The 21,525-nt window shown below is 32.1% G+C and overlaps 5 protein-coding genes across 5 annotated transcripts; 3 read left to right on the plus strand and 2 right to left on the minus strand.

The window, feature by feature from the left end:
* Positions 1-9,907: 9,907 nt before the first annotated feature.
* Positions 9,908-10,240, plus strand: MONOS_11899 (uncharacterized protein; the record flags this gene model as incomplete). Its single annotated transcript, XM_067864472.1, has 1 exon — positions 9,908-10,240. The coding sequence occupies one exon, from the start codon at positions 9,908-9,910 to the stop codon at positions 10,238-10,240; it is 333 nt and encodes a 110-aa protein (XP_067728213.1).
* Positions 10,241-12,057: 1,817 nt separating this feature from the next.
* On the plus strand, positions 12,058-12,351 carry MONOS_11898 (uncharacterized protein; the record flags this gene model as incomplete). The annotated part of the gene is made up of 1 exon (XM_067864471.1): positions 12,058-12,351. The coding sequence occupies one exon, from the start codon at positions 12,058-12,060 to the stop codon at positions 12,349-12,351; it is 294 nt and encodes a 97-aa protein (XP_067728214.1).
* A 94-nt stretch (positions 12,352-12,445) lies between these two features.
* On the minus strand, positions 12,446-13,120 carry MONOS_11897 (uncharacterized protein; the record flags this gene model as incomplete). Its single annotated transcript, XM_067864470.1, has 1 exon — positions 12,446-13,120. The coding sequence occupies one exon, from the start codon at positions 13,118-13,120 to the stop codon at positions 12,446-12,448; it is 675 nt and encodes a 224-aa protein (XP_067728215.1).
* Positions 13,121-15,796: 2,676 nt separating this feature from the next.
* On the plus strand, positions 15,797-20,300 carry MONOS_11896 (uncharacterized protein). Its single transcript, XM_067864469.1, has 4 exons — positions 15,797-16,783; positions 16,861-19,068; positions 19,253-19,448; positions 19,545-20,300. Exons 1-4 carry the CDS (start codon positions 15,809-15,811, stop codon positions 20,012-20,014), a joined length of 3,849 nt encoding a protein of 1,282 aa, XP_067728216.1. The 5' UTR covers positions 15,797-15,808; the 3' UTR covers positions 20,015-20,300.
* On the minus strand, positions 20,296-21,352 carry MONOS_11895 (uncharacterized protein). Its single transcript, XM_067864468.1, has 5 exons — positions 21,301-21,352; positions 21,092-21,254; positions 20,943-21,041; positions 20,826-20,891; positions 20,296-20,757 (listed from the first exon to the last, which is right to left on the minus strand). Exons 1-5 carry the CDS (start codon positions 21,316-21,318, stop codon positions 20,462-20,464), a joined length of 642 nt encoding a protein of 213 aa, XP_067728217.1. The 5' UTR covers positions 21,319-21,352; the 3' UTR covers positions 20,296-20,461.
* Between the last annotated feature and the right edge of the window lie 173 nt (positions 21,353-21,525).

The following is a 21,525-nucleotide window of genomic DNA, read 5'->3' on the forward strand; positions in this document are numbered from 1 at the left end:
CATATTCACAGTTTCGTTTTATTTTTTTTTTTTGACTTTTATCTTTTTTTTGTTTCATATTAACAATAATGCTTGGAAAAAACATTAAAAAAATACAGATGAAAAAATGTGAGACGAACACAATAAACAATTGAAAAGTTGAAAAGCCAACATTTGAAGACAAGAAAATGGGAACATTTTTGTTTCATTAATATCAAAATTTTTTCGATCCTCAGAAAAGAATTCGAAAAAAAAGACAAAATTAAAGATAAATAGAAAGAAAAAAGTCTATGCAGTGGGATAATATAAAAATTTTTTTATATTGTTCAAAAGATATAAACACATCTCAATACTGAGAATGAATCATCATTGCATATCATATTCATTTTTATTCGCGTTTTTCCATATCTATCACTTTGAAATCCTTCTTCATTGAGAAAATTGTTTTGAAAATCCTTAGACTTCATAAAGAGTTTAATTCCCGGTCTTTCTATTTTTTCTTCTTCTAGTTCAAATTTTTATTTTCTCTTCTTGCACAAACAATTTTCATCTCGATCTGCATTCTGTGAAGAATCGATATCACACCCATAAGTTGATAAATATTTTCATTTCTTTTCTATCTTTGAATTGTTCACACATTTTTTTTATTTAATCCCTATTTTTCATCAGCGTTTCAACAATGCACACAGGATGAACATTTATTTATCGCTTTCAATATTTTCATTCATCTTCCTTTTTATTTTTCATTTCTTCTTTCATCCTATTTTCTTTTTCATCTTCTTTTTTGTCTTCCTAATTATCTTCATTTTCATCTTTCTTTTTAACTGTTTCTGAATTTGGATCTTCGTTATCAATGCATTCCCTAGAAGCATCTTCCTCTTTTGACATTCTATCAATATGTTGAGCCATCCGAAAAAGATCAACTATAACTATTTGTTTGTTTTCTTCATTTTTGCTGACAATTCCAGCTCTTCTGAACGCAGCTCCATTAATGATTGGAATTGTGAATAACTGTTAGCTTTTAACAATTCTTGTCAGGATATGTGCTTGTTGTCTTGATGGGAACAGAGATCGTAACTTGCGAAGATAATTTTTGAGGTTTGAGAATGAAACAAAATCAAAAGGAGGGAACAAATACGATGAATAAGGTGGAATGAAAATAATGCATATCTTGTTTTGCTCCATAACATGAAGGGCTTCTGCACAAGAATGTGCTCTGAATCAGTCTGCAACAAGAACCAATTTTTTGTTTGGTTCATCCTTCAGCCAATTTATATGTGGAATGAAACAAATATTAAGCCACTCCAAAAAGATCTGTGAAGTTCAATAACCCTTGGATGAGTCTTTGATTACAACATCCACTCCATCAGTCAGATCTCCAAATATAAAAGATTGAACGGAAGCTGTTTTTTGCATTAGCATAGGAACAACTGAAGGACCAATAAGAGGAATACACCCAATCAACGAAACCAGTTTTCCATCTCTAATTGCATTGTTTGAAACATTCTAATCATCGACTTCTTTTGGGCAAATGACTTTCATTTTTTTGGCGTCTTCAAAGTCTTGAATACCAGTTTCATCGACGCAAAAAACAAATTGAGGTTCCACATAATCCAAAATTTTGTCCAAGTTATTAACAAACTCTCGACAAAACGATAGCTTCACTTCTTTCATTTAAATATCCATTGGCTTTGCAAGCCTTTTTTCATATTTTGTCGTTGTAATTCAAAAGAAATTTTTGTACGAAAGAGTGGGAAACGCTCAAATAATAATTTGAGTTGATGAAGGTTTGAAATGAGGAAATAGTGAATGGTCATCTTTTGTTATCCACTGCTCATCAGAATTATGTGAACCGATGATGCTTCTATATTTTTTTTATAATGAATGCTAAAGTCGAAAGCAAAAATATATCGATCAGAAAATAACGAAATTATATTCAAGATTCATCGGGTTTTCTTTTAAAAAAAGGCTTGATCAATATAAAGAGATGTTTATTTTCATATTTTGCAGGAAATTATTTTCAAAAAAATGTGATCCGGAAAAAAAGGTTAATTTGCGAATGATAAAAGTATTAATACAAACAAAGAAATAATACACAAACAAAACAAAATGACAAGAATTACAAAGGGCTCGATTCAAAAGAAAATACATTAACTGTGCGATCAAGGAAAGTGAAGAAACGAAATTGCTCGTTTATTTAATATTTCAGTCAATACTGTAAAAAAACACATAAAAACAAACCATATACAATTAAAACGGCTTGTTAGAGGCAAACTCGGAAGGCCATTTTTTCTTTCGCCTGCTTTGTTGAGGAAAGCTTAAAAAGAATCAAAATACATGCAAATTCGAAGAGCCAGAGATCCAACCGATTATCTTGCTATGAATTGCAGCAATTCCACTGCTCATCTACTATTGCGCTTAATTAGTAGAAAATATCCAAAGAGAAAAATCAAACATTTCCTATCAAAGAATGCTTGTAAGATGAGAAACGAATTTGCTGAAAAACATTTAAGGGATGATGAATTATGGAAACTCACTATCTTCGCAGATGTAAAAATTCAATTTATTTGGACCAGATAATACAAGAATGGAATGGATTGAAAAAGATAATGAGGAAATTTTCGATCATCAAAGTCAGAATAAACATGAAAAAATAAATATATGGGCTGCAGTGGGTTTTAATTTCAAATAACCAATCGTTTTTGTTATCGATACAATGAATTCTGAGGAATATTGTCGTGTTTCGAAGTTTTCATTGATTCTTTATGCACGCAAGCGGTTCAAAAATAATTAGAGATTTATCCAAGACAATTCACCTATTCATCGATCAATTAAGGTGCAAAATCTTATCAAAGATTTTGCAATAACCAGCGTTGAATAGCCACTTTATTCTCCAGACTTAAATATCATCGAAAATGTGTGGAACATTTTGTCCAGGAAAGTTTTCAATGATGGAAAACCAAAGAAAGATGCGAATGAGCTGAAAAAATCAATTTTGGCTGCTTGGAATGAAATTGAAATGGAAATAATTAATAAACTTGTTCATTCGATGTTCAAACGATTCAAAACAGTTATATTGAATAAAGGAGGATCGTTAAACTGTTAATATATTTTGAATATGCTATTGGTATTAATTCTTGAAATTAAATTAATTTTTGAAAATTCATATCACATATTTTTGACAAATAATTTTTTCTTTTTTCAGGAATATCGTTCTTTTTTTTGTTTTTGAAAAGAGAAAAAAAAATTATCTCTATTGCAAAGCATTAACGTGTTAGATAATAATTATTGTTGTATGTGATTATGGTCTTTATAAGCTGTTGGTTCAAATTTTCAATTTAAAAAGTGGATCAGTTGTTTTTGATGGTCAGTGTATTTATCATTGTAAAGCTCAACCAGTTCCTCCTCTTTTTCTATTTCCATTTCTATTTCCATTTCTATCTCTATCTCTATTTCTATTTCTATTTCTATTTTATCTTCCTTTTTCTTCACCTGCGTGCTTTCATCACTATTATTTTCTCTTGTTAGAAATAAATTTTCATTCTTATTAACATTTTCGAAAGAATGAACCATTCAAAACATATAAAATTGAATTTTTCGTTTTACATCTTCATTATTAATGATAGTTCCTGCTTTTCAAAATGTTTATTAGAATTAGTGCAAAACAGAAACGATCTATTATTTTTCTCAATTTGAGCAAGAATAAGCAACTGTCGTTTTGATGAATTGTCGGTTATCAATTTTCTCAAAATGTTTTTCATTGAAGATTGTTAAATTGAATTGTCAAGGAAAACGAAAAAAAAAGTGTGAAGCGATATTGATACAAAAATGTTTTAATTTTTGAATATTTATTATTATTTAGCAGATATTCTGTTTGAAGAAAAATAAAATAAAGAAGATAATAATTTTTTTAATATATTGCATATATAGGTGATAATTTCTTTATAATTCTATATCATTATTAGAAAATTGATTTTAAAGATTATCATCACATTTATCTTATGTGCCGCTTAGTCTTTCAAATTATCAATAACAAATGACCTATCTCATGGAAAGAAAACATTAATTTTCAGTTTAAAAGAAATAACTTAATACAAGCATTCATAGATATTTGTCATTACATTAATATCTTTTTTTATTTTTTTTCAATCAAAATTTTATAAAACATTTTGTTTTCCTTCAATGAAAAAATCTGACAAATTGCATTTTAAAACGTTAAGAAAAATGAACATTTTTGTGGTGAGATGAGTTATTTGTTGTAATTACAGAGGCATTGACAAAAAAAGACATCAAATTAAAACACTTTTAAACATCTTTCATATTTGAATGATGACTCTGATAAAATGACAATTGATATTTGAAAGTCTTTGAGTTCCAACATAGAAAAAACTGTTTGCCATTATCATCATTCTGTTGCTCATTGTAGCAATATTTTATTTGACAAAGCAAACAAGAAAGACAATAAATGCAATGTCAAAAAAGAAAAATGGCAATTTTTAAGAAATACATTTTTTTGAATCGAAACATGAAAAAAAAAATCGATTTTTCACATTCAATAATTAAAATAATCAAGAGATAAAATTTTTATGTGGATTATTTTTGTATTCGAAGTCTTTTTCGGTATGTTTGTGATAAGGAAAATCTTTGTGTGTGGAATGAAAATTATCATTAAAATACTTTTTAAGAGTTGCAATTATTGCCTAATCCAATCGAATTCAAATAAAAGAAAGAAAAAATATTATTATTTGGAAAGTGAAAACTTTATTGTGTTTATTTTGAAAATGTTCGTAAATTTCAGATATGTCTAAAATTTTTAGAAAAGTTCAGCATATGCTCACTTTCCTTACTAGCCAAAAATAATTCAAACGACTTTGTTTTTCTTTACAAATTGTTGTAATGCTTAAATAACGTGTTAATAATCGCGGGTTTAAGTTATTTCAATTATTTAAAAGTGTCTTAAAAAAAAAAATTTTTTTTAAAATGATCAAAAATGTTATGATTCAGAATATTCACTTGCATCTGCTCCATCTCCTGGTTCGTCATAATCTTCTTCATGAATTTCAACTGCCTTCTGCTCAATTTGGGGAACATCTGCTTCATCGTCTCATTTTCCATTATCATTGTCATGGGGAAATACAGATTCTGTGAACTTGTAATTAGGAACATTCCTATCAAATTTTTGGAATAGCATATCTTTTTCATGTTGAAACAAAAATGAAGCAATAAAATTATCGATGAACTTTTCTTTGATTCCATAAGGAGGCAATGATCTTCTGAAATGAGACCAACAACCTTCTATCAAATAAGTGCATTCTCCTGTTTCTGTGTTTTTGAATTCGTATTTATGGCAAACTGTCAAATGTTTGAATCCATATTCATTCAAATACTTATACGCACCCCACTCATCACTGAAAATCGTTGTTCATTTCTGAATGCTGGCTTCAATGATGGGTTTCGAAGCATCCTTTTTTTTATTTGAAACACTGACAATAAAACATTCCACAACTTCATCATTTTCTTTTCTTTCTTCGAATCCAAAAAGCCAAATTCGTCACTTCTTTTTCCCTTTGTGGAACTTTCTTTTTCTCAGAATTGCCTCATCCATTTCCACAATACATACTTCTCCTCCAAGAATAAACCTCACACTCGACATTCGAATTCCGATTGATGCTCGAGCAACAGAATACCAATAACCGACTGTATTTCGACCAACTCTGGTCAAATATGAGCACTGATCAATTCGAAAATTTTGCTTGAAATGCAAAAAAACAAGAAATATTTTATTGATTTAAAGATGAATTCGATAAAAAGCTGTCTCCTTCAAATATGAAACGAATTTGTTGCATGTTGAACATCTCCATTATCGATTTGTTTCATCGACTGTTGATAATTTCATATATCTTCTACTAGATGGGTATTTTTTCGTTACATTGAAGTTGATAATATGAATGAACCACTCCCAACTTTTTTCCAAATCCTGAAAAAGCTCGTTATAATCAGTAACATCTGATTTCTTCTCAGAAACAAAAAAACATGTGTGAAAAAATAATTAATTAACAATTAATTATTTTTGTTATTAATTCTTATATTAACAAAATTTCCATATTTTGTTCACAAATAAAAAATTTTATTTTGGACATTTTTGATCTTTTCAAAAAATTTTTCGTTTTTTCAATCCGATTTTCCAATATTAATTTGAATTTATAATTGCTTGTGATTATATTTTTTTGTTTCAATGAAATAAAATATATCAAAATTGTCATGTTAGGTCAAGTGTGCACTTTCCAAAAGTTCATTTTGTTAAATTTTTTTCTAAAAAATTTAATATTTTGGTCAAATTTCAGTTCACACTCACCAAATTTTGCTGATATAAAAACAAAAACAAGATAATATTTTTTTTTCCTTTATATTGAAGTTTCGTGAGTGGGAACAGAAATTTGATCAAAATATGAAATTTTTTTTCGAAAAAAATAAAACTGAAGGAACTTTAAAAAAAAAAAGACATATCCGATATTTCAAATGGTTGAATATGTGGGGGAAAATATGGACATTCAAGCTTTATTTGCACAAGGTTTTGAAAATTTTCTTCTCTCAAAACTTCATTTCTTTTTCTCAGATTTTCAAATAAATTAATTTTTCTTATCTGCAAATAGCTAACATCGATGATATTTCATTAAGAATTGATACATTTCATGAATATCAAAAAATGAACACTTTTTTATTGAGTTTTTTGAACACAAAAAGCTTTTCAAAAGTGCATAAATTTTCAATGAAAATGCCTGAAGTCAAATATTTTGTTTCATGTGTCAATACACACATCAAAAGGAGCCTAAGTGACAGATAAATTCAAAAGCTCTTCAAAAAAATTCCATTTAAAACTCTGAAAAAACAATCGCATCTGAAAATTTTTTAAATAAACATTTCATTCAGAAATTTATCATTGTTAATTTTTTCCTTTCGGTAAATAATTTAAATGTAATATTTCCAATTTCATTTGATCTTGGAAGGAAATTCTTTTTTTGAAAACACTTTTTTGGACGTTCATCTCGAGCTCTTGCCTCTTTGAATGTTGCTTTGAATTGACCAATCACGTGTAGAGGTGACGAATCCGAACAAAACACTTCATTACTCAGCTTCTCGTCAACTTCATTTATTTTCAGCACTTTAATTTCCACTATTCTCCAAAGAATTCTTCTTGGTGCATTTGGCCAAAAATTTACAAGTTGGGATAATTTCGTAAAAGAATAAGAAAATCGAAATAAATTATGAACGAAAGAAAAAATAACACTTTAAAAAAATATAGAAATTTGTAACAGTTTTTGTCAAATGAGTTTATTAAAATATTATTGGCTTACCAACAATAACGATTGAAAAAATCAATCGACTTTTATTGTTTGTTATCACAGTATCATCATCTAAATAGTTGTTGATGTGGTGTGTGAGGCAACCAAACTCTCCATAGCATTCGCTCTTTCCATGTCTCTCACAAAAAAACGACAACGTTGTTTTTTTTCCTTTGGCGAATGAAGAGTTATCAGATAAAAGAAAATGAAGCAGTTGCGAATTTCTGAAATGCGTACCAGTATCACACATGAAGTGAAACCTCTTTTTATTCAAAAATATATCATCATCCAACACTTGCTTTAGACATTCGATAGCAAAACGATAATTGTGAGATAGGTTGAAGGAGAAAAAGTTAAATACGTGTTTCATTTTCACTCCTCGATCATCTAATACGAAGATAGACAGTTTTCCTTAAAATCAAATAAAATGAGCACTTCATTTTGTTCTTGAGAACTTTTCAAATACTTAAAATGCATTTGCTGATTATCTGCGAGTTGTCTCTGATGTTCAAACAGTTTGAGTGTAATCTTCTCGTTTTCATTCAACTTCTCTCGTTTTGCAAAAAGTTGGTTAAAGTCGTTTCATCAGAAATAAGTAATGATTGCATTGATTGCAAACGTCTGTTTTGCGTTTTGCTTATTTTTGTTGACGTATCATTTTGTTAAAATGTGCTTTTTTTCATCTTTAAATTTGTTGTTTTTGTTAATTTATGGTGTAATTCAGCCTTTGTTATATTTATAAACCGTGTTGGAGATTTCAAACAATTTTGGTGTGAAGATTTTGAACTGATATTTTTTGACGTTTGATGACTATTATGTTGAGATTTGTTGCAATCATCCTTTCATGTTGAATGTGAAATAAAAATATCTTTATGTGGGAAAATTGATTTCAGCTATATTTGCTTGACACTTTTTGTTTCTGAATAATCCTAATTTTTGGGTTTGAGTGGCTTTTCACAAAATGAATTACCAATTATTTTATCAAATAAAACCATCGAAGTTTTCACTTTTTCTGAAATACAGTCGACAATTTCAGTTCCTTCATGAGTATTTTTATTTCTTTTGAGAAAAGGTGGATTTGAGCCGTCCAAATAAAGTGTTGGCTTGGAGATCTTCAAAAAGTCACTGCTTGTTGTTGGTTGTTGAATTTTCGCATTGGGTTCTCCACCATATGAAGTGTTGATATTTGAATGAAAGACTTTGTTGCAAATATTCAAATCATGATTTACTTGCAAATGGAACATCGATGAATCAGCTTTTGATTTAATACTTGTGGAATTTCTGTTCTCACACAGAGATATAGATGAAATACCACAAATGCAAGCTGTTGAGTGAAATGAATCCATTTTGCTTTCACAAAATGTTGGTGAAATGAGAGATGATAAATGTGTGTGTGTATCTGTGGACACATGTGAAATGTTTGCATCAGTTTGATTATTAACAGTTGAACAATTTTGTGATATTGTTTATTGAAATGAATCTATGCTATTTCCCGTATTATTTCATTTTATTGATAAGCTTTGTTGATTTAGTGGTATAGAACAAAAATTTGGTAAAATGGGATATGAAAGAAAATCATTATTGAATGAATTATATGATTTGGATATTGATAAAAGAGGAAATGATTTTCCTTTCAAATGATTTTTAAAAAAGAGTTTAAATTGCCGTTTATTTCTGTGATGCTTTCATCATCACATGGAATCAAATTTGTGTTTTCATCGAAGAAACTTGAGTTATTGTTGAATACTTTGCATATTGAAAAGAAATGTTTACTATCTGTTGATAAAAAACGAAAAAGTCATGAAATAAGTGAATAGATACAAGCTACAGCAATTGGTGTTTTACTGATATTCATAACACCGTTTTTTCTTGTGCAAAAAGAAAGAAAGAAAGAAAAGGCAAAAGATAAAAGAAAATAAAAGTAATTTTTATTTTTTAAAAACAAAATAAAACAAACAATTGCCAAATCTTTTAAAATCTTTTTAAAAAGCTTAGGAAATAATATGTTGATAACCACTGAAATATCTGTCTTTAACTTTATTGTTAGTGACAATCAGTGACGTTCAATAACAAATTGTGATGAAAAAATTCATCAACTGACATTTATTGTCAAAATAATGTGTTATGAACCTGATCATTTTCATTAAAAATTTGATTTTATCCAAAATAATAAGTTATGAAAATTAAGATTTTTAAATTCATCATTATTGAAATTGAAAATTTTGAAATTGTTAAAAAAGACGATTTTTGACAAATCATCAAAATCTTGTCAGTCATTTTGTCATTGTTTCAATTTTCTTTTGTCATGTCATAGAGGTTTCATCTCATTTTTCTTAAAAAAAAAAAAAAAAAGAAAAAAAAAAAAAAAGAAAAAAAAGAAAAAAGAAAAAGAAAAAGAAAAAGAAAAAGAAAAAGAAAAAGAAAAAGAAAAAGAAAAAGAAAAAGAAAAAAAAATTTTTTAATTTTATAAAAGTTCAAAGCACCTGTTTTTTTTTTTTTTTCTGAACAATCGGAATTTACAACACTTCTCTTTTATGAGTGTGAGAGAACCTGGAAAAGGCTCTGATGTTCACATAACTTGAAACATGTCCACATTATTGGAAGGACCAGAATCGGGACTGAGCGGGATATTCCCGCAAAGCGGACTAATAGGCGGTTTGGGCATAGCGATCCCCATCTCCAATCCAAATTCCGCAGCACACGGTATTATGTTTTTTTCTTCTTCATCTCAACAAGCTGACGACGTTGCAACGATCCCGCACCCTTCACCTGCACTACAATTGGATAAAGCCTGCAAGACACTATTCGGAGATCAGATCTCTAACTCAGTGTTCAACTTTCCAATTAACGCCAGTGATATTGATCATTCCACAGAAGAATATGAGTTGCTCTCAGCTCCCCCATTTATTCCATCTTGAACCTGCGCTCACTCCAGATCAAGAAGCTGGTTTTCCGATGCACTGGAAGAGGGAGCCTGGAAAGTTGAGTCTCGGTTGCTCCCAGCGCTGAAGGCAATTGTGTTGGCAACACAGAATGCGAAGCAGGAGGATAAACCGTATTTAAGCGACGTGTTAATCTTCTTAATTGCAGCGCTTCAAGATGCTAGACAATAGGGGATAATCGCTAAATTTGGATTTGCTGCGGCTAGGTTATTGCAGGAAGAGAAAGAAGACCCATCACTTAACAGGGAACAACTGAAGAGGATTGCACCTTTGATGCAGAAGAAACAAAAGAATATAACACACTCTTCGAAAGCATCCAGTCGTCAGAGCGCGCGCATCTCAAGATCCTTTTCGACCAAAAGACCATTCATCCAATCGAAGTTTCGTTTTTTTCGAAGAAAGAAGGAGGTCGGATCCAGTCCTTCGCACGAGCGTGGGAGGAAATTGGAGCGTAAGAAGTGATAACGGAGGGAGTTCGACAGATTTGGAAGAACAAGAGCGCGAGAGAATACCTGAAGAAAGAGAATAGACGATGCAGAGGTTTTATCTGAGGAAAGAAAGAGGAGCAAGCTTGTGCGGAGTAGATCCAAGAGGGGTTGAGGACGGAAGTGCTGTCCAAGCTGATCGCGGACCAGGTTTGTTGCCAAAACAACATTTTCTTAATTCCGTAAAAGAACGGGAAAATCAGACACATCCTTGATTGCAGATAGTCGAACGCATCGCTGAAGGACATACACTTCAAAATGGACGACAATCGCACTGTGGAGAAACTGCTGCAAAAGGAAGAGTGGGTTACTTCTTTGGACCTTTCTCAGGCGTATTTCCTCATTCCTGTACACAGAGAGTTCAAACCTTACCTGGCTTTCCAGTTCAGAGGAGATTTCTTCGGTTTCAGGGGAATGCCGTTTGGATACAACGGCTCCCTCCGGGTCTTTTCCAAGTTGATGCGCAAAGTTCTGATACAGGAAAGGAAACGATAGAGTGTGAGATGTGTAACTTATTTGGATGATATTCTTCTTCTTTGTCAGGACAGGAATTATCTAAGAGCAACAACGAAGGAGATTGCAGAATGGTTAGGGCGGCTAGGCTTCTTGGTAAATAAAGAGAAAAGCGAGCTGCAGCTGAAGAGAGTATTCGATTTCCTTTGACGGAGATGGGACAGCTTGGAAATGACAGTCAGACTGGAAGATGAGATTTTCCGGAAATATCTGCAACAATTTTTGAAATGAAAAAAATGAGTTTGATGCAGTGTAACTGTGAGCGAAAGAGATTTGGAGTCCTTCATAGAGTTGCTCATTGCTTAGCACTTTGTTTTCAAAGACGCCAGTCTATTCATTAACAGATGGTATGCGGTTCTCAACAGAGGTGTGAGAGACTCGGGTTGGAACGGAGAAATGCAATTCAACAACAGTCAGAAGATACAACTGGTGCAATGGATACAGAGGTTGAAGATACGGTTAAGCAGGAAACCGACGGATTTTTTGAGATAGGAAGTTATTCTCACGAAAGATGCTCACCCCAAGGCAGCGGGAGCAACTTTGACACACGCCTGCAACACCCAACACTTTTCTTCTCTGCTCATCAGAGTTTTTATGGAACAAACATCGAACAATAGAAAGCAATTAGCTTTCCTCCTCTCCCTAAACAGATTTTCCTCCATCCTTGTCCGACACAATGAGCACAACCTTCTCCTCCGTTCAGACAATACTTCTGTGGTGAACAACATCAACAGAAGGGGAGCGGGCCCGAATCTCATTGCACTCCTGAGTGAGATTCGATAAGCATGTCAATAGATGGCTCTTCCAGTGAATGCAATTCACATTCAAGGAGAAAGGAACATCGCGGTGAACGCACAGTCCCGGACAGTGGCAGAAGGAGATTTCGAGATAACCGCTCGAGAACAAAAAGAAACCGAACAAGCGCCTGAAGCGGTTCACAGGGTTGATGTCTTCGCAAACAGGAGAAACAGAAGGTTTGTGACCTGGTTTGGTCTTGGAAGCACTTGGCGCACGGATGGTCTCGCTGTGGATTGGGGAAAAGGAGTAGTTCTGCTTCATCATCAGATTCCACTTATCATTCCTTTCTGAGGAAAGAAAAAGCGGAGAAAGCGAGAGCGATTATTCTTCTTCCAACTTTGAAGAATCAACTGTGGAGCCCACTTCTGGAGGAGTTGATGACTCGTCAGATACGGTGGAAGGACTCAAAGGAGAGACTAATACCAGGAGAAGGTCTTCGAAGGACTAAAACATCTCTCCAGCCGGGGAAATACATGATTGTGCTGCAAAATTGGTTGTAGACGAGGGTGAAAGATGGCGGAACCAGAGCATGTGACGATGCGGAGAACCTGTGAGAATCCAAGTGGCAACAAGGAACTGCGTGGAAGAAACAACTTGTCAGCTGTTCTGCTTCGGGTTCGAACTTTTCGGAAGAGACAGGGCCAGGCTTAAGCTCGGATATTTCCCAAAGAAATTCGAGAACAGGATAAAAGATTGAGTTCAATGCTTTTCTGACCTCAGCTGTCGTGGTGTTTCTAATTCGAGTTTGTCTGCCACTCGCTCTGTTATCTCCCTCTTTTCGAAGGTTTGTTATGGTAGAGTGAAATGGGGAAGTTCTCTTCTTCATTCTCCATTTAGGTCTTTCTCCAGAAGTCAGGTTCGAAGAAAACCATTCACGGAGATGTGGAAACCAGGATTGGCTTTCCATTATAACTTTCAGGACTCTCCAAATGATAAACACTAATTCCTCTAATTCACCATCAAGAGCATCCTGTTGATAATAATGTTCACTGCTTGCAGATTCCGGGAACTTGCTAAGATCTCGAATAAGTCCTCGATTATCGATGAAAACGCCATCCATCTCCAAACCAAACTCAAGACAACAAACTCATCTTCCTTCGTTACAGTGCCTTTCCTCAAAGAACACAGAGTAAAGATCTGTCCAGCTTGAATCATCATGCACCTTCAAAATCGTGTTCAAACGTAACACCCGAGTCCGGATATTTTTCTCCTCAACGCAAAGGAATTCACACCACTGACGTTGGAAGGAATAAGAGAACTGCCAAAATTGGAAATGTCCTGGATTGGTGCCCCAAAACATAACCGCCCATACACAACAAAGCAATCAGCCACTTCCTCGCTGATGTTCAACAAAGTCCCTTAGACGTTGATTGTTAAAAATGCAAGACAATCATCGACTTCACAGACTCCATCTGGATTCTTCCTCTCTGCAGACATATCCTATCTAATGGCGGATATGCCAATTTCAGCATCCAGCGCACAGCATCCAGCGCTTCAACAACAAACCACGGTTGAGAAGAGCCAATAGCTGAATCTAATGGAGCCAAATTTCACACCCAACCATCCAACTGAAATTATCATGTTCTGTTTGCCTCCTTTCATTCAGTCCACAACCCAAGACGCTAAGATTACACACACATCGATGATTGAAATACTTGACAACCGGGGAACAATAGACAGCCAAGTTGAAGTTATAGTAAATCCAGTTGGCACTAGGAAAGTCCTGAGTTCTAAACGAAGAACTCGACAAGATAACAGGAAAGCTCATTTACCAACACTCCCACAAAAGAAAAGTGTCGTGGATCAGGATTGTTCTTTCCGAAAATAACATAAAGATTCCTCTTTTAATAAAGTTGCAAATGCTTAATGTCAGTGTTAAATAAATAAACACAAAATTTGATCAATTTTTCTTTATAAATCCATCAATCTTTAATTCTTTGAAAATAAGAATATTCAAACATATTTGATGTGAGAATATGTTTAATGCAGAGCAGTTTGATGAATATATTGCAAGAATATTCAAATAATGGGAATTTTATATAACCCAGATATTAATCATATGGGATAGAATTCTTTCATTAATAGAAAATACAATAATTTGTTCCATTCTTTTGTTGCAATATTACGATTTTTATTCTGACATTATCATGAAATAAAAAAATATAAAAAAATTGAAATTAAAAATATCAAAAAAAAATCATTGAAAGAACTGTGCGGGACATGATTTATAAAATGAAAAAATTTGTCCCATTTGCAACTTTTCAAAAAGAGTAATCCATATTTTGAAAAAATAATAAAACATGAAAAAAATTGATGTATCTAATTTTTTATTGAAAAGTTACTTTTGTTTTATTTTCAAAAAAAGAAAAAATTTTATATTTTGATCAAATTTCTGTTCCCTTTTGCAAATTTTTTCTGTCATGAAAACCAAATCTTGACAATGTTATTCCTTCAATTTAAGTGAAGTTTCGTGAGTGGGAACAGACATTTCATCGAAATATGAAATTTTCATTCTATTTGAAAATTTATCAAAAGGAATTTTACAATAATATTTAGACATATAATCGAAGGCAGACCCGATTCACCAATTTGGCACTTTGCCTTAAAATCAGCCATTCTACTTTCCCAAACTCCATTGGAGAAGGCATGCGATCCCGCTGCAATCTTCGAAGAAACTGAGTATATCTTTTTTGTTTCATATTTTTTTTGAAGGCGATGAAAGCAAGCGGTAATCAGATGATGCAATTAATCGGTGGAGGGGATTAGTAGAAATGCTTTCAGAAGTTTTCATCTTTATGCATCAGATCAACGTCTGAATTTATTAAATGGGTAATTCTTTTTGAAAAGTTATAAAGGTTCAATTTCAAATAAAATTTGAATTTTCATATATTCCTCAAATTTCTGTTAACTAATATCAAACTTCACTTCAATCACATCTATTCATTGATAATGCTATTTCAAACATTCTTTAGGAGATTTGTGAGCTGAAACAGAAATTTGAGCAAAATATGAAAATTTAATTTTATTTGAAAACAAAACATTTGTGACTTTTCAAAAAGAATCACCCAAATCTTGAAGAAATAAGGGGAATAATTGTTACAAGAAGTTGTAATGATACAAAAAGTTCAGTGTGGAATATTTTCTTATGTTATTTCAGAATAAAAGCATTCTTTATTTGAATCCAAAACAAAATACCAATTAGAATCAAAAAGGTTTATTAAAAAAAAAAATAATATTTGTCAGTTTTTGTTTTACAAGCTCAATTGATTTGAAACCTTTTTTGATGATTTGATCTGGAGCTATCAAATTTGCAATAATTTACTTTTTATTCCCACTTATAGAAATGGGTCAAAATTTTTGCGATTATAAAAAAAACTGTGATTTGTTCCAAACTTTTTCTCCAACCTTATCATTATGTTTCAACAGTAACAATACAAATAATCACAAAAAAATTCTAAAATTGAGAAAAATATATGTTAGAAAAGAATGGAACAAAATTCATAAAGCAAAATATTTTGTCCCAATTATTTAACGAACAGGTTTTCCATAAAGAGTGTTTGTTCTATTCATTTTGAACAATACATGTCGATTTCTGAATTTCAAATATGTTTTTGTAATTTTTGATATATTTAGTCTATTTTAATTGCATTTGCAAACAATAATATCGTTGAACATATGTGGATTTTAAAAAACCAATAACGAAATAAATATTTTATGGGTTAAAATATTATTTTCTTTTTTGTTTGGCATGGCATCTAGACATTTACGCTCTATATTGGAAGAGAGAGAAACAGTTAATCAGCATGAAGATAATGAGGGAACCATTGAAGAACCTCCTATGAAAAGCAAGAAGCAAAAACGTCATCAAAATATTTATGACTTATCATTGAGTTCTTATGAAATTTTACTTGAGAATACACCATTCGAATCTCACAAAAAGGAATTGGAAAGTCTAAATAATAAAAAATTACGCAAGCACCCCCAAAAATCAGCGAAAGAGGCGAAAATAAAGAGAGAGAAATCTTCATTTCTTTCCAACACAGAAAAAATGAACTCAAGTTCAGCATCAACGCAAAATACACAAAAAATAAAGGCTGAATCTTCAGAAAATCCGAATGATGGAATTAAAAAGAATTTAAAATGCCAGCATCATGATAGTTCAAAAACAATGAATCTCTCAGTTAACCCATTTCTTCTTACCAATTTATTTAAGGTTAGTGTTGAACAACTTGATTGGACTAATGAAGTGGTTAGAAAATCAAAATTTACTGGTCGTGTTGGTGATAACTATGGAGGAGATCATGTCACAGAAAATATTAATGATGAAGTAATTTACAATCGCCATCGCCTGAGAACATTAGCCAGACAATTAAAAATAAGGAAAGAAATTGCAAACAAGCACACCGAATTTGAAAAAGAAAAGATTAAAACTCAATTTTTCCATGTTCCTGTAAACACTAACTGGCCAAAAAGTTTTGATTGTGGACTAAAGCTTTTAAGAGTGAAACTCAAAAAAAATGAATTCAAAAGAACGTTTGGAATACTGGAAAGCGATCTGAAAAGCTGTGAAAATAAAGCAAAAGTGGAGAATGCAAATCCAAACGAAAATAAGAGATTTTTAAAGCAGGAGTTTAATGAGCATGGTTTTGAAGCTTTTGATGATGGAACTTGGTTCAATGTTGTTGAAAGTCCAGACTACGCCAGAGTGAAAGAACAAGTTCTTGTTTGTCTTATTTAATATATTTTTGATAAAAATTTGATATTATGAAATATTTTATCTCTTTTTTTTTCTATTGCCAGGTTGCATTTCATTCGCGTTCTCTTCCTTATTTGATTTCGCTTTCATATTCAAATCCTTTTCATCTTCATCTTTTGTACTTTCTTTCTCTTTCTCTTTCTTTGGTTGGAAGAGAAAAGGAAGGTGAGGACAGATTAAATGATTGTGTTGCTATTGTTGAGCGGATTCTGAAGAAGGTCGAAGAAAATGAATTTGAAGACGAGTTCGAGGAAAGTAGCAGTTATGAAGATAATAACGATTCTTTGCAAGAAGTAGGGAAAATGATTTTAAAGAGCAAAACAACAACTTCAATGAAGCCTCATAGAAGGAAGAAAGAGCACCAAAGAATTCAATTAAGATTGGGAGATGGAAGAATACGAATTGCCTTTGACGAAAGTGAATTTGAGAGAGAAGAGGATTCTGAAGCTGAAGAAAATGGATTGTTTGAAAGTCAAAGAAGAAGAGAAAAGAAGCGATATTATCAAAATGAACAAGAAATGTCATATTCATCATCTGCTTCATCTTCCTCTTCTTCTTCTTCTACCTCTTCTTCTTCTTCTTCTTCTTCTTCTTCTGCACAGCATATTCTTCATTTAGTTCTTTTTCGCCATTCTCTTCGTCTGCAACGTCTTTCTCTTCATAACTCTGCGTTTTCTTCTTTCCAGTTCTTTTATTCGCTCAATCCGCACAATGACACGTTGCACTCACTCATTCCCCTTTTCGCTGAGGCTGTTTACTCGAAAAATGGCATTTCTTTCATCAAGCGCATGGCTGAGCAGTGGAACATCAAAATCTTATGCTTTCTGCACAAGGCATTCCACCCAGTTCTGCTGAAAAGGATGAAATTGGATCAGAAAAGAGAAGTTTTGATGGATGAAACAGAAGAACAGGAAAAGAAAGTTGAAAAGGAAGGAAAGAAAGAGAGAGGAGAAAAAGACAAAGATGCATTTAAATATGAAATTATTGCTAAAACGATGGCTGGTTTGTGTGAAGAGTATCATTTGAAGAAAGAGAAAATGTTTTACGAATCTTATTTAAAATTACAAGCTCCTTTAACTTTATCTTCTTCATCATCAACTTCATCATCATCATCTTCATCATCATCATCATCTTCTTCTTCTTCTTCTTCTCTTTCCTCTTTTTCATCGTCTGCTCCTCTTTTTATGAGAGTTCCACCAGTTTTGTTGTCCACACTCAATGAAATCACTCCATCAACAACAACAGCCGATTTCTATTCTGAGTCGCCTTTGTGTGTTTTGATAGGTTTTGCTTGGTTTGTTACAGAAACTGTGCAGATGAACAGGGGAATTATGAGGCAAAGAGAAAGAGAAAGAAGAGAGAGAAAGAAAGAAAAGAGGGAAATGAAAATGAAGAGGAAAAAGGAGAGGAAAAACATGTTGAAAGAAAAAATAGAAGAAATCTTTGATAATTCTGATGATATAGATGAAGAAGAGGAAGAAGAGGAAGAGGAAGAGGAAGAGAAGGAGGATGAGGAAGAGGAAGAGAAGGAGGATGAGGAAGAGGAAGAGGAAAAAGAAGAAGAGAAAAAAGAAGAAAAAGAGGAAAGTAAAAATAATTCTGTCGGAAAAACTGCAACAGGAATTTCTCCGAAAACTCAATCTAATTCGAGTATTTCTAAAGTGTGTTTGTCTCATATTGTTTATACTCTTCTTCTTCATCCTCACATTCTGCCTGAGCTTATTTCGTTTGTTGCTGATGATCCAAATTCGAAGCATTTGTATTCGTCTTCATCTTCATCTTCATCATCATCATTATCATCTTCTTCTTCTTCTTCTTCCAGTTCTTCTTCAAATACTTCATCTTCTTCTTTCACTCCTTCAATTTCTGAGCTTCATAATCTCAAAAAAAGAATGCTAGCTGTTTCAAGTCAACGCAAAGCTCATAATTCGAAAGCGGATAAAAGCGAAAGCTCAAAAGAAAGAAAATTTGAACTGAAATTTTGGAGATATTTTAAGAAAAAAAATGATGCAAACGAAAAAACAGGGAAGGATTCGACGAGCATAGCAAGCAAAAAAGATAAGAAAAGCGCTGAAAAAGAATCAAAATCATCTTCAACTTCTTCTTCTTCTTCTTCTTCTTCTTCTCTTTTAAACAGCAATCACAAAGTGCCTTCGCTATTCTATTCGGCAACATCCTCCTTTTCGCCCACTCTTTCGTATCTTTCGAAAATAATTGTCAAAAACTCTGCGCATCGCATGTTTGCCTCTGGGGTATGATGATTAATGCCTTTTGCATGGACAAATATATTTGGACAAGTTTATTTCGCATAAAAATTATCTGTATTTATTTTATTGAAGAAAATTTTTCTCTTTTTTGTTAAATTTTCTCATGTTTTTTGAATTAAAAATTTGTTTTTTCGATTTTTTGTCTTGACAATCAATTATTTTTCTTTAGTATTTGAATCGAATGATGGATGTTGCAGAGATAATGACTGGGATTAGCGATTCTTCATCATCTTCTTCTTCATCTTCGCTTGAAACGGATTTGTCTCAATTTGATCTTCCTTATTTGTCATCTCTTTTCTCTGCTCGTCTTCAACATATTTATTCTCCTTCATCAACAAATGACTTGCAACATTTGACTTTTTCAGGTTTGAATATTTTATTTTATTTTAAAAAATGAAATTTAGTTATCTTTTTCTTATTTGAATGATAATTTTTATGTCCTTCTCAATTATTGCCAACAGATTACACACTTTCAACCTCAAATCCTTTGTTGTTTTCTTTTCTTCCTCCAACAGGCACACAATCTTCTCCGCTTCCTTTCTTTTTCTTTTTCGACGATCCAATTTTCGAAGGCTTTATGATGAACGACCAGTTTGGCATTCCGCACAGCCAGCTTGTGCAGCAGGAGATTTCATTGTGGAACTCGTTCCGTCAAAATGGCAGGGGATTTCAACATTTCGGTCGCTTCTTTCAAGGAATGGGAGAAGCAGAAAATGGAATGTTAGAACAGGAGATTGTGGAAGGGCTAGTGAATGAAGGGGGATTGGCTGAGCATGCACACAATGGAGCATTAGACAGATTTCATGGATTCAATTTTTCTTTGATTAAAGAAGATTCTTTCCTTATGCGGATGAGAAGAAAGTTGACGCATCCAGAAAAAAGCATCATATTTCTATTTATGAAATCATTGATGCCTTGGTATCATTTATGAGCATGTTCTGTATGTTGAAATGAAGTTGTCATAATACAAACTTAGTTGCCAACAAACATAACATCTGAGCAATTCTCATGAAAGTCAATTAGATTTTCTTCATTAATAATTTCGCTAATTCAAGTCGAAAGGAATCATTTGACTTCCCTTTATATACCATTAAATGGTATTCACACAAATGTGTTATGAGCGTTTTGATATAAACGTGTTTTAACAATTGTTTCACTTTTTTTTAGAAAAATTATGTTCATTGAATAATTTCTAAAAAAAAATAATTAAAACCACATTTCTCTCATTATGTTTGAAATTCAAATATTATCTGAAAAATAAAAACTTTAGTAAAAGATTAGGATTGGACAAAAAATTAACACATATTGAAGAAATAAGTATTGATGAAGTATTTTAAAAGTGAAAATGAAAGCTTACTCATTTAGAAAAGATATCTTCTCAATAGAATGCAGAATGATCATCTGAAGATGATGCAGCAGATGTAGATATCGAAGATGGACCTGATGTCGGAGCATCCACAAACTGACTTCCTTTGTTAAAACCTTTTCTTCCTCCGATTTCATTTGTAAGTCTTCTATAAACTTCATATGTGACAAATGAAGCAAGTCCAGTTGAGAATGTCATAATCAGATAAAGAATAATATCCATTACTCGTAAAAATGGTGTTGTGAATTCTCCCAAGAACATAGCAAGAAGAATAATGAACTCAACTCCAACGTATGCCACCATTAAAACTATTTTAAGATTATATTCATAAAAAAATATTTGAAGAAACAATAATTTGAAAAACATATTAACAAACCTTGACCAATAAGTAATCTTTTTCTTGATAGAGTAATTCCAAGTGTTGTTGTTACTGCACCTGACACTGTTGTTAAAAATAATGTTATTGTAAATAAAAAAACTATAACGTTCATACAATATACAAAAACCATCACAATATCAATTGCATGAGCAAAATGATAAAATTGATGATAAGTTGATCCTGCAATAACGTGAAAAATAAGAACCCAAAGAGCTTCAAGCAAAATCAAAAATCAATGCAAAATAAATTTTGAAATTGCATACAATATATGGAGGCAGCAATCGTTTCAATAATTTTTGCAACTTTGTAAAATTTCATTGTGCTAGCTGAAATTTTAAAAGCCAAAAAGTAGATAAGCGTACAGAGGCCGATAACTATCATCCATATCAATTTCAACGCTCCATCAGCATTTAAAAGACCTATTAACTAAATTTCTTTCATTAGCATGTTATTTAAACAATTATGTTCACACATTTCGCTCGTTGGCCATATCAAAATATGAAAAGGCAGAAATATATGAAAAATATAATTTGATCAATATAATTCCTCATTAAATATTTTTATTATGATTAGAATGGTTTAAGATTTTTTTTTTTTAATTCTTTGAAGAAATATATTTAAATTTTGTTTTATTAAAACTAATAGGTTGCAAAATAAATTTACAAAGAGTGAGTCAGGTATTTAGGTGAATTCGTTA

This window comes from Monocercomonoides exilis (assembly GCF_001643675.1).
Source record: "Monocercomonoides exilis strain PA203 chromosome Unknown scaffold20-1493094, whole genome shotgun sequence".
NCBI lineage: Eukaryota > Preaxostyla > Oxymonadida > Polymastigidae > Monocercomonoides > Monocercomonoides exilis.